The sequence below is a fragment of the Hylobates moloch genome, unplaced genomic scaffold (genome assembly GCF_009828535.3).
Source record: "Hylobates moloch isolate HMO894 unplaced genomic scaffold, HMol_V3 SCAFFOLD_6, whole genome shotgun sequence".
Classification (NCBI taxonomy): domain Eukaryota; kingdom Metazoa; phylum Chordata; class Mammalia; order Primates; family Hylobatidae; genus Hylobates; species Hylobates moloch.
Window position 1 is genome coordinate 127,160,712 of NW_026652281.1, and position 13,311 is coordinate 127,174,022.

Here is a 13,311-nt window from a genome sequence, read left to right on the forward strand (position 1 = left end):
GAGTCTTGCTCTGTCCCCCAGGCTAGAGTGCAGTGGTGCGATCTTGGCTCACTGCAAGCTCCACCTCCCGGGTTCACGCCATTCTCCTGCCTCAGCCTCCCGAGTAGCTGGGACTACAGGCGCCTGCCAACACGCCCAGCTAATTTTTTTGTATTTTTAGTAGAGACGGGGTTTCACCGTGTTAGCCAGGATGGTCTCGATCTCCTGACCTCGTGATCCGCCCGCCTCGGCCTCCCAAAGTGCTGGGATTACAGGCTTGAGCCACCGCACCCGGCCATGGGAGTCATAGATTCTTTCCAGCATCAGCTGAACACCTGGATCCAAGTGTTCCTGAAGCTGATATCCATGAGCTTTTTAGCTATAAGGAAAAGAAAATCCTTTTAATTAAGCCAGTTTGAGTTGGTTTCTATTACTTGTATCTGAAAGAGTCCTGACTAGTTTTTTTTTTTTTTGAGACAGAGTCTCGCTCTGTCATCCAGGCTGGAGTGCAGTGGCACAGTCTCTGCTCACTGCAACCTCCGCCTCCCAGGTTCAAGCGATTCTCCTGCCTCAGCCTCCCGAGTAGCTGGGACTACAGGTGCATGCCACCACACCCAGCTACTAACTAGTTTCTCCTAATGAAATTTTGCACAAATTGCAATCCAGCTGCTCTTGTTGAATCTCGGGCAAGGGAATTGTGGCAAGAACCCCAATTCACTCAGCCTCTCCATGCCTGTCATGGTAGCCCCTGACATGCCTTCTTAAAACCTCAGGGCTCTGCCACAAGCCCTGGAGTAGATGATTTCTAAGAGCTCCTCTCCTTACTCTATTCTGTCTAAAAATCTGAAATTCACCCTTCTACAATGATATATGTCTACTCAAAAGCCCCCTATGGCATCCCATTGCCTCCATTATTCAGCTTGGCATTCCAGGCTCTCCTCAATCAAATCAGGTCTCACTGTGCTCATCCAGCCACCTCCCCTCTTCCTTCCTACACACACAAACACACACACACACACACACACACACACACACACACACACACACACACTCAACACTCCACCCATCTGGGTCTCCTAACATCCCTGAACACACCATAGTCATTCCAACCTTGGAGGTTTTGCTCAAGCAATTTCCTCCACCAGAAATCTCATCCTCCTCCTTTTCATTACAGAGGCCCCTTTATCCTTTAAGAATCACCCCGATGAGGGAGTCTCTACTCAGTGCTCCAGGACACAGGAACCTCTCACTCCACTCGACTGTTGCTGCCCTTCCAGACTACACACTCATTAGGCACCACATCTGCACTGCTTCATGCATCTGGTTCTCCCTCCAGGTAGCTTTCTTCTCTCTCCAACTAGTCTGTGAGCTTTTGGGGGCAAGGCTTTTCTTCTCTGTCTCTCTCAACAATCCATCTATTATTCATGCATCCATTTGTCCATTCATCCATCCAAACACCAACAACTTCCTGCTACCTTCACCATTACCACTCTAGTCCACCCACCATCAGCTCCAGCCTGGACCACTGCGGTAGCCTCCTCCTTTCATCCCCCTGCTTCCAGCCTTGTCTCCCTACAGACAGTTCTCAACAACACCCAAGAAAGCTCTGTTAATTCTTATTACATCCAACCCCACCATGTCACTCATCTGCTCAAACCCTCCCACAGCTCCCCATCTCTCTCAGGAGAAAAAGCCCAAGTTTTTACAGTGGCCTCCAAGGCCCTGTGGGATCTACCACCTTCCCACTTTAGCTCTCTGACCTCATCTGAAACCACTTTTTTTCTCACTCTCTCCCCGCAGCCACACTGGCCCACTTGTCCCCTGAACATGGCAAGCACAGTCCTGCTGCAGGATGGAGCTCCCTTCTCCAAAATGGCCACATGGCTTGTTCCTTCAGCAATTTAAGTCTTTGCTCAAATATCAGCTTTCCAGTGAGATCTTCCTTGGTGAACACCCTATCTGAAGCTGCAAATGCTATATAATTTGTTTTTTAATAATTTACTTGGCTCATTGCTTGCCCACTCCCAGCTAGAGCACACACTTCATGAGGTCGGGGGTTGTTGTATCTGTTTCGTTTGCAGCTGTATCCTCGATGTCTAGAACAGTGTCTGGCCCAAAATGTGAATGAACATAAACATTTATTGAGTGACGACTGTATGCCTGTACTAGGAAGCAGACAGGATTAGAAGCCGTAACTGAATTCTTGTGCTTTTGCTCTTCTTCCCCTTTACCCTGCCAAAGCTCCCAGTGCAGATTGGGGTCCACAGCAGATCTCACGATCTGCCACAAGTCTAGTGCCTTGCACATACTCTAGGGGTAGTGATGCTCATGATTCTCATGCTCCTCGCCACCTCCGTCTCCCATAACATTCAACAAATGAGGCACGGCCAGACCTAAATGTCTCAGAGCCTGCTCCCACTCTGATGAGCTCCTGCCTTGCTTCAGGGTCTGAGTTCAGTGACTGCCACTGCCTGCACCCAATCACCATAGCCAGAGACCTGGAGGTCATCCTTATCTCCTTTCTCTTCCTCATCCCTGCATCTCAGACTCTTCTACACACCACTGGCCATCTTCAGCCTATTCTCCAGCCTCCAGGTTCCCACCCAACCCACATGGTGCCAGACTGAGCCTTCTCAGATACTATTTCTTAGTGCACACTTGGACAGCATTTCCTGTGTCAGACCCTGTTCTAAGTACTTCCTATCTATCTACCGTCTATCTATGAAGGGAGTTACTGTTAATATCTTCATTTTACAGGTAGGAAAACTGAGACACAGGGGGCTTAGCAACCTGCTAGTCCTTGGCAGACTCAGGTTGGAACACTGCCCTGGAGTGTGTGCTCCTGACAACCACAGTGCCTCCTCTGTGCAATCTGACCCCATCACTCTCCTCTTTACAATGACCTTCCAATAGGTTAAGATGCAGTTGTTCTCTCTCACTTTAAGATACCTTTACCTCCGGCTTCTGCCACCTCCTCTGCTCCCCTGTGGCCACTCCTCACACCACTCCACATCCCAGCTATTGTCAAGTTCTTTCACTGTTCCAAATGATCTATGCTCTCTTTGCCTTTGAGCCTTGCATATGTTCCTCCCTCTGCCAGAAGTGCTGTTCCCCTTCCTTTCCCACCCTTCTGCCTGGCCAACCCACCTTCATTCTTCCCATCCCAGTTTAGAGGCCACCTTCTCGAAGCCTGGGTTGGGGGGACTCCTCAGTGTTCCCAGGACACCTTGTGCTTCCCGCATAATCACTGGGTGATCATTGTCTTTTCATGTGTCCATAAAGGAATGCATGAAAGAATGAACAAATGAAGTCCAGTAGGGAGCTACTGGACCCCAATCCCCAAACAAACAAAAAATGGCACTAAGGTGCACCCAATGCAGCCATGCACTGTAAGAGCTCCAAGGTGGGAGAGAGATCCCAGGAGAGGGTAAGGGAAAGCTCCTGGAGAGTGGCTCCTTAGCCAAGGCTTGGATAAACAAACTCCAGCAGAGATATCCTCAGCAGGTCTCCTTCCCTGACATCAGCTTCCTCCTCAAAACCCTTCTGCTCACGCTCCTGCAGGATCCCTACCGACCGTCCACCGCCACCCTGATGCTTACCTACCACCCGGAAGAACATGGAGGTGGAGTGCTTGCCCTGCACGTTGCTGGCCATGCAGGAGTAGTTGCCGGCATGTTGGAAATCTACTTGATCGAGGTTGAGGGTCAGGACTTTTTGGTAACGGTTATTATGAAAGTCAGATTGTTGAGGGATTGCGAGCTGTAGCCAGAAGGAATGGAGATGTTATACCAAGGTAGTTTAGGGATTAGAAGAATCTGCGTTCCAATCCTCAGCCTTTAAGGATTACTCTCTGCCTTTCCTCTGAGCCTGTTTCTTCACTTGTAAAATGGGACTAATACTGGCTCCCTGCCCCTAAAACTGTAGTGAGGAGTAAATGAGATATGCATGCAAGTGGCTTAGGGCTGTGCCTGGAACACGGCAGGCGCAGTGGGAAAGGAGGGGGCTCTTAGAGGCAGCCCAGCGTGATTCCCTCCTGGAATCCTCTCTCCTCCTCCCTCTCTCCCAAAGTCTTTCTGAAATAGCTGTTATATTCCTGGGCTTCAAAGGTGGCCTAGGAAACCCTTGCTAAATCAGAAGTGAGCTCACCTCTGGCTTTTGTCTAAAGGCTGGGGAAAAAGGCCATGTGTCAATGTGATAGAGAACCACCTCCCTCCACCCACCCCCACAAAGTTCAGCGGCACAAGCATGAGTCCTGGTTCTGCGTCAGCTACTGACTAGGAGTGAGATCTCAGGCAAGTCTGCACCCCTCTCTGGAGTCTAAGCTGTGCCTTCAGCTAAGACAGCCAGTTTGGAGTGGGGGGCCCAGGACTCCACCGTGGGAAACCTGGTGTGCTGGGAGGATGGCCAGACTTCACCTTGTGATCCTCAGGGACTGACCTTGGTGTTGTTGTGTTGGAGGAAGACATCAAAGTTAACGTCTACGTTGCTGGCTGAGCACACGATCTGGGCAGCTTCCCCTCGAATCCGCACCAGCTCTGCAGGCGCCAGTGTCAAGGCTGGGGGCCCTGGGATGACTGAGACCAGGGGAGAGACCCCTGAACACCCCGGCTCCCTGAACATGATAGAGCTATTGCTCTCCTCTCTGCCATGGGCCATGTCACACTGGCCAGGTCCCCACCACTGCCCCATCCCAAATCCTGGGAGGCAGCCTTGATGCTCCCAGTACCCCCACTGCAAGGCCTGTCCTAAAGAGACTTTGGAAAGTCTACTTTCTCCATCACCTCTACCCCTCCCCAGTCCCGTCACCATTCTCCACCCTGCACTTCTGCACCAGCCTCCCCAGAGACCTGCCTGCCTCCCTCCGAGCCCCCTACACCTGGATTCTTCACCAAAGTGACCTCTTACAAATATAAATGGGACCATGCCTCTCTCCTCTGTAAACATTTGGGGCTTCCCGTTACTCTCAGAAAAGAAGTCAAAGTCCTTCCACACCCCAACCTGTTTCTGAACGCCCTGACAACCTCACCACTTGTTCACTGCACTGCAGCCTGCTGGACCTCTTTCCTACCACAGGGCCTTTGCACCCACCTTTCCCTCCTGGAATGCCTGTCCTCTCACACTTCAAATGGGAGGCTGTTCTCATCCTTCAGATCTTTAGCTCAAAAATTCCTCAGCAAGGCCTCTGTGACCAGCTGATATGAATTAGCCTCCCCAGCACCTCCATGCCCTCCACTCCCGAGCTTGGTTTCTTGCTCATCACATTTGTATTTACTTTCTATTTAATAGTTAGACTCTAGTCAAATGTCAAATCCATGACAGGAATATTCCAGCAGCCAGCAAGATGCCTGACACACAGTAGGCCTTGAATTCGTATTTATGCCCATTGCTGCTGTTGAAAGATACTCTTATCCAGATTCCTAAGGCCCAGGGACGTAAAAGGACTCACCCAAGGTCCCTGAGGGGGCTCAAGGCAGAATTAGGGCCCAGGACCTTTGGCTCTTGGCCAGCCCAGGGCTCTGCAGGATGAAATGCCAGGAAAGAGCCCTAATGGCCTCCTCTGCCCACACAGCTGTGGTCCTTTGACCTCCTGGGCAGGTTTAGTGGCCTCAGATCCCAGGGGCATTGAGCTAGCTGCTTCACTCTGACCCTGGCCCTCGTTACAGGGACTGATTGCTGTCTCAAGCCCAGGTCCTCAGCCTGGGGCCCTGCTTGCTCTCACCAGTCCTCCCAGAAACCAGAATCCTGCCTGCCATCCCAGCAGGGTGAGACTCCACCTCCACTGTTACCTGGCCACCGCGAGAGCCGTCACCCGCACCCACCATCTCCTCCCTGCCTCTTGGCTCAGCATCCCTCCTGCACGTGCCCAGTACCTGGCCTTAGGCAGGCCCCGAGTGGGAAATCCATGTCTGAGGCTGAGCTTCAGTCCTCTTTCCACACCTAGAACATTCAGAGCCTGTCCCCACCTCACCACTTGGTACTCACTGTCCCCCTGCTGAAGCAGATCTTTGCACAGCCACCTCCTTCGTGTCATTCAGATTTCCGCTCTAATAAAGTGTTTCCTTCTCAGTGAGGCTCCCCCGCCCCACACTCTCCTTATTCGGCTACCCTGTTGAATGTTTTTTTTTTTTGTAGCATGTGTAATGACCTGAGATGACCTTGCCCACTGAGTTATTTGCTCACATGTGGTTTGTCTCCCTGCCCCGACACCTTGTCAGACCTGCCCCATAGATGATCGTGGAACCACTGAAGGGAAGAAGTGAAAGAAAGAGGACATCTCACTACCCCCCATCACACCCAGTCCCCAGTCACCACCTATGTGGCCGCCGGCTCTCTGTCCCCACTCTTCAGGCCTGGCTATCGGTCCCCATGCCCCACGCACCTTTCTGCACTTTCAGCCGGATGCTGATGGACATCACCTTCCTGCCACCCATCAGGGCACTGCATTGATAGTCCTGGCTCTGAATGAACTTGGCCCTGTGGATGGTGAAGCCATGCCAGGGTGAGAAGGAGTAGTTGGTATGGCGCATGAGGGGCCGGCCACGCACACGCACCAGCGAGACGCCTGCTTCCAGCACCGGGTCTGTGAGCAGACAGGGCAGCAGTGCGTCCTGGTCCTCGAACACAACCACCTCCTCTGCTAGCACGTTCCAGGGCCGGGCAGGGTCTAGAGTAGAGGAGGGCACAGGGTTACAACTGCCCTCCCTCCACTGGGCCAAGGGGTACCTGGACATAGGTGACAGGGAAGCGCATAGAGGCTGATCATTCATCTGAGGTCACACCATGCCAGGACAGTTCAGAGGATGCTTCAGCGTGGTGGCTCCAGAGTGAGACGCACCTGGGCTCCAGTCTAGTCCCACTATGTGAGGCTGCATGACCTTGGACAACCTCCCTGCACTTCTAGAAAATGCATCATCATAGACCCGACTTGCAGGGTTATTGTGAGGACTGCATTACATTAGCAGCTCTTTCAGGTCCTTGCTCATAGCCAGCACTCAGCAAATGCAGAGCTGAATTGTTACGATTGTTAATTTTAGGGCCCATTGTAGTGGGGTCTGCCGGGCCAGGCCTCTTGGGAGGAGGCTCAGACTCCTCACCTTTGACGTAGAGGTGGATGGCGGCGCTGCCTCCCAGGGGGTCTCCAGGCTCAGTGCAGCGATAGGTCCCCGTGTTTTGGAAGGTAGCATTGTTGGTGGTGAGGACGCTGCTGGAGCCATCAGAGTACAGGGTCCAGTGAGGTGATAAGGGGCCATCCCATTCCACGCTGCCATTGCCCACACATCGCAGGCTCACCGTTGCTCCTGGCTTCACAACCAGCTCAGGGCCACTGGGCTCTATCACTGGGATTCCCTGACCTGGTGGGAGGGAGGGACAGCAGACAGAAGTGAGGTCTAGGATGCGCCCCTTGGGCCATCCTGACTCTGAGATGGGTGGTAGCCTGGCAGGGATGGTGCTGTGCCATCAAGGAACCACCTTGAACGAGCCCCTGGCCCCTGGTCATTTGCTCAGCTCCTAACCCTCAACCTGCTCAGGGATGGACCGATGTCTCTGATGTCCAGGACGTCCCTCCTCTGAGAAAGGGGGCTTGCAGCTTGCTCAGCCTCTCACCCAGGCCTCTGTCCCCCTGGGGTCCTCAGCCTCCTGCCTCAGTCTTCCCTGCTGTGATGGCATCTTTTTTCTCCCTAGGAATGGACTCTTTTAACCCTGTGTACAAAGTGGATGTATTTCTACCACCGAATGAAGAAACAGATGAATGGAATGTTCACGGCCAAGTCTTCGGCTTAATTCATATGGGAAAGAAAAAAAAGAGATGTAGGATCTTAGCCCAGCAAAGTTAGACAGGTCCCAAGAATCTCCTGGTGTGCCCACTCCCACCGATGGACATCTGGTCTGCAGCACAGTGGGATGGGGAGGTGCTGTGCCTCAGTTTCCCCACCTATAAAACAGGGACAATCGTCGTACCCACTCATTGCTATGTTAGGCATTTTAAATGCATGGGAAGCCTTTAGAACATCACCTGTCACCAAATAAATGGCTCAGTAAGAGTTAGTCACTATGTTTATTACCTAGTCTACACCCAGCAGCTCACCCCTGCACCCCCACACATCTGTGTTTACTGGGAAGCCAATCTCTTTTAAGGAAAATTTTCTTGAAGGAGAAAAGAGAACTTGAAACCCCTATCAGGCTGTCCGGGAAGAAGGCCCGTTGCCTCTGCAGTGTCAGCATTTCTCCAGGGCCTAAAATAGGGGCAGAGGAGGGAAGTGAGAGCTGATTCAAGCCTCCAAGGGGCTGCCAGGCGCCCCCCAGCCTGTGTGGGCGGAAACACATTGTTGGCGTCAGGCTCAGCCCCCGGTTTCCGCTCAGCCTGTGGCCCTTCTACGGGGATGTTCTCACTTCTGCTTCCCCAGCCTCCTAGCCACTGCCCTCTCTCCAGGCAGGGAGAAGGAGTGCCACTTGCAGGGCAGCTGTGAGGCTGGGCTCTGACACTGACCCACTGGCTGACCCTGGCCATCCAACTCCTCAGCTCTGGCCCTTCCTCTTCCCAGTGATGGGGGCACAATGACAGGCCAGCCCCGAGGGCTTTCGGTGAATTTAGTGTTTCTCCATCGTTCTCTGCAAACCCCCTTGAAATGGGAACTCCCCCTGCCCCACCACAGAGCCCAGAATTGGAAAGGTTTCCTCTCTCAAATCCTTTCGGGATGGCTTAATTCATGTTTTGATTTTGTATTCATCAGAATGTGTATCCCTTCTCCCCAAGGCTCTGATCAGCAAACGGGATTGAGTGAATTGTGAATACTGCCAAGGCTGCCACCTGGGGTTGTAGCCAACCTATGCAGTGCAACCACCAGGAAGAGGGACAAGTGTCATTTCTAGCAGCCTTTTAGCAAATCTCAACAGAGCTGGGGCTGCCCTATCACTGCTGCAGCAATCTAGGGCCCCCAGGCCGGGGTTTTATAGCAGGAAACAGCTTGGAGTGTGGGCTCACACCAACTTGGGTTTGGATCTTGGTTCTTCCCTTACCAGCTGGGTTAGTTGCTTAACCTCTTTGAGCCTCAGGTTATTCTTCTGTCTGATGGGAATAATCCCAGCTCCCACCCCAAAAACTTCAGCTGGAGGTTGAGTGAGATAATGTACAGAACTGCTCCTGCCCTGGGCACCTGCTTTAATTGCTACATTTCTAATGTCCCTTCTGGGCCAACTCTGATCGCTCAAGATTTTAACCTTGGATTCTGTGATTCCATTTGTTCCTTTTTTACACCTGCCTCACGCCTCACAGTGGGCTTCTCCCATCCCTTCCCCCAGCCTGTCTCTCTAGACCCTGCCTTGGCCTCCAGGAAATGTGGTCAGGGAGCGGTGTCTGCCCTATTTTGTCCTATCCTATTGTCCCAGATATTCACGCAGGATAAGGCTGATATCCGCAACTTCCGCAGCCAACTTCCCCTGCTGGCTTGGCTAGCAGGGAAGGAAGCCGGCTTGGCCCCCATCCTCCTTGGAGTGGGGGCATGGGCTTATGAACATTAACTAAGGTCCCCTTCTGTGCCTGTCCATTCTTCCCCCCTCTCACCCCTGCTCCCCAATTCTCCCCATGCCCCCCACCTCTCCACTAGCTCCCACTTGCCTGGTAGCCCCTGCATCATCACTTCCAGAATGTGCTCCAATCTCTACTCTTCTCTCCCAACACACACACACACACACACACACACAGAGCACACTGCACACCAAGGCTGGACACAGCCCCTCCTCAGCCCAGGATCTTGTCGCAGTGATGAAGAGCGAGCACCCCTCTCTCTCTAGGGTCCTCCAATACCATCCCGAATCTCCTCACAGTGGCCCCTCACCCACTCACTATTGGTCTATTGGGCTGAAAACTTAGGTTTCCAGCCTCCCCGTCTCTTCTTTCTCTTGGGACTGGACCCTGGACAACCATCTGGCCCCCCTCCCACACACCATGCCCCTGTGAAGGGAAAATAAAAACTCAGGACTCTGGCCAGGCGCCGTGGCTCACGCCTGTAATCCCAGCAGTTTGGGAGGCCGGCGGATCACGAGGTCAGGAGATCGAGACCATCCTGGCTAACACAGGGAAACCCCGTCTCTACTAAAAATACAAAAACAATTAGCCAGGCGTGGTAGGGGCACCTGTAGTCCCAGCTACTCTGGAGGCTGAGGCAGGAGAATGGCGTGAACCCAGGAGGCGGAGCTTGCAGTGAGCCGAGATTGTGCCACTGCACTCCAGCCTGGGCGACAGAGTGAGACTCCGTCTCAAAACAAACAAACAAACAAAAAAACAAAGAAAACTCAGGACTCTAATTCACTCTGCCAAAAGGAAAAACTCAAGCTGAAAACTGAGTCATGCAAGAAGCTGCCTTGCCTCTTATTCGTAAGCAGATAGCGACAGATAAAAGGTAAAATATCCCACAGGCAGCTCCTCTATGTTCACTTTCCCTATGTAAAGAGCCGATTTACTGAACCGAGATAATTGACTGTTCCCCTACTTGCTGCTTTTCTTTTGCAACATATGGATTACCACAACCTCCCCTTTTCCCCTCCAGCCCACTTTCCCCACTTTCCCCTTTAAATATTAAAGCCCTCGAATTCATCCAGAATGGCACAGACCACAGAATGTCTTCGTGACTCCATGTTTTTTTCTTGCCAGCATGTCCTTAACCTTGGCAAAATCAACTTCTAAATTGATTGAGGCCAGGCACAGTGGCTCATGCCTGTAATCCCAGCACTTTGGGAGGCCAAGGTAGGGGGAGTGCTTGAGTTCAGGAGTTCGAGACCAGCATGGCCAGCATGGTAAAACCCTGTCTCTACCAAAAATAAAAAAATTAGCTGGGTGTGGTGGCAGGCACCAGTAATCACAGCTACTCAGGAGTGGCAGAAATGCTTGAACCCCGGAGGTGGAGGTTGCAGTGAGCCGAGATAATGCCATTGCAATCCAGCCTGGGTGACAGAGTAAGACTCCATCCCCCACTCAAAAAAAAAAAAAAAAAAGGAAACAACGCATGGCTAATTTTTGTATTTTTTGGTAGAGAGGGGGCTTCACCATATTGGCAAGGCTGGTCTCAAACTCCTGACCTTGTGATCCACCCGCCTCGGCCTCCCAGAGTGCTGGGATTACAGGTGTGAGCCACCATGCCTGGCCGCAAGACTCCATCTCAATAAAAAAAATAAAAAATAAATTGAGACTTGGCTCAGATACTTTTCGGTTTTCGCCCCACAGGCAGGTTCTGGGTGTAAGGATAGGACAAGGCAGTGAAATCAAACCTGTGGGACTCTCTGAGATGATGGGGGTGGTGGGTACACCGTGTGTGCATTTGTCAGACCTCATTGAACTTAAGAACCTGTGCTTTCTACTGCATGTAAGTTACATTGCAAAATAAAAAGTACAGGCCAGGCGCCATGACTCACGCCAGTAATCTCAACACTTTGGGAGGCCAAGGCGGGTGGATCACCTCAGGTCAGGAGTCCCAGACCAGCTTGGCCAACATGGTGAAATCCCATCTCTACTAAAAATACAAAAATTAGCCAGTTGTGATGGTGTGCGCCTGTAATCCCAGCTCGGGAGGCTGAGGCAGGAGAAACAGTTGAACGCAGGAGGTGGAGGTTGCAGTGAGCCAAGATTATGCCACTGTACTCCAGCCTGGTGACAGAGAGAGACTCTGTCTCAGAAAAAAAAAAAAAAAAAAAAAAAAAAAAACAACCCAAAACACTCAAGCTCAGTGTGATTGCCTGGGCCAGAAAAGGATGGTCAGGGGGCCATCTCCTCCTCGTTGGGGACCAGAAGCGCCACGGCCCTAGGGTCCTCCTGTGAAGAGGCCAGTATGAGGCTGTCCTTTCTCCCCTTCAGTCACCATCCTCCCTCAAGGTTCCTTTGAATAAGCAGGCAATAGAATAGAAATGTGTTTGTTGGGCCAACAAGCCGAGCACAGCAGCCCCTCACCTCTAGTCATGTTCCCTCCCAGATGGAAATTCTGCAGAACTGCTGCTGCCTGGGGACCTCCTGAGACTTGGCAGCCTGTGTCTGGTGGGGGCTCTGGCCCGGGAGGCCCTCGCTGGCCTCTTCCCAATCCCTCCTCTAGCCCTATACCCATTTCACCCCAAATTCCCCTCTCCTGAGCCTTGGGCCAGAGAGGCTAACTTCTTGTCTCTCCCTCTGACCCCTTACAAAAGCCACCCAAGGAAGAACCACCACCCCTCTCAGGCCCTTCCAAGTCAGGTCTTGCATAGAATCATCGAATCACAGGCTGGCAGAGCTGCCAGAGCCATCAGGAGCTCTCCAGGTCCTCCAACTAGTGTAGGTCTGGACCAGCAGTGACGGCATCTCACATCCAACATCTGTTGGATATACAGAATCTCAGGTCTCACCTGAGACTGACTGAATCTGAATCTGCATTGTAACAAGATCCTCAGGTAACTTGTATGCACAGGGAAGTATGAAAAGCACTGCTCTGGCCTAGTCTATCACTGTCCCCCTGCCCCTAACACCTGCAATTGAATAGAAATGGACACTGAAGCCTCAAGAGTATCAGAGGCTTGCTCAGGACACACAGTGAGTCAATGGCGGAGCTGGGACAGATCCACAGCACCAGGTGGACCAGTTCCACCACACCCACCTCTTTTCACCTCACTACCTCTCCAAAGCAGATACCCACAAGCCTGCAGTCCAGTGCTAGGGAGACTAAAACACAGCCTGGGGACACCCAGTGAGGGGCAAGGACTGAATCCTTTCACAGGGGTCTTCTCCGTCACACCCCAACAAAGTCCCCCACCCCCCGCTGTGCTCTTACCATGCCAAGCTGTGGCCACCAGCAGGAGCAGCAGAACTCCTGGGCCCATGGCCTCGGTGGGGAAGTGGCAGGCAGGTGCAGGGCTGCAAGGTGCCCAGGGCACAGAGCTCCCAGCTACTAGCTCCGCAGGGATCGGGACACTGGACACACGTTCCTCTCCTCTGCACTGGCTGTTTGTCTTGTTTTCCTCTTCCTCCTCCTTGGGCTGATCCTCTTCTTCCCCTTTTAGCTAGGCAAGGCAACCACAGAGTTTGGAAATCTTGGGTCTTTAAGAAGAAAACAAAGCCTTGAACCCAAGAGGGAGGGGTTGCAGTCTGGGGCAGGGCCAGCCTGAGCCTGGGGGTAGCTAGCTAAGTTTGGGGCCCTTCTAAAGCCATCTTCAAGGGGTCTTGGGAGAAGAGACATGTCGAAGAGCAGCCAGATAGTTAGTCAGTAGCACAAATGAGGGTCTTCAGAGCGATCAGGCGGCTCTGGCAGAGTCCGGAGAGAAGTTAGGTTGTGTGATATTGTGACATATATATTTTTTCTTTACCCCCATTTCCTG

The 13,311-nt window shown here is 52.3% G+C and overlaps 1 protein-coding gene across 1 annotated transcript in view; it reads right to left on the minus strand.

The window, feature by feature from the left end:
- CSF1R (colony stimulating factor 1 receptor) overlaps window positions 1-13,001 on the minus strand; it is a 33,399-nt gene extending 20,398 nt beyond the window's left edge. Inside the window, exons 1-5 of the mRNA XM_032158340.2 lie at window positions 12,768-13,001; window positions 7,074-7,331; window positions 6,359-6,643; window positions 4,417-4,553; window positions 3,579-3,738 (exon numbers count right to left, since the gene is read on the minus strand). Coding sequence (XP_032014231.1) covers window positions 3,579-3,738; window positions 4,417-4,553; window positions 6,359-6,643; window positions 7,074-7,331; window positions 12,768-12,816 — 889 coding nt within the window. The 5' untranslated portion in view covers window positions 12,817-13,001. The remainder of the gene's footprint in view (window positions 1-3,578; window positions 3,739-4,416; window positions 4,554-6,358; window positions 6,644-7,073; window positions 7,332-12,767) is intronic.
- Between the last annotated feature and the right edge of the window lie 310 nt (window positions 13,002-13,311).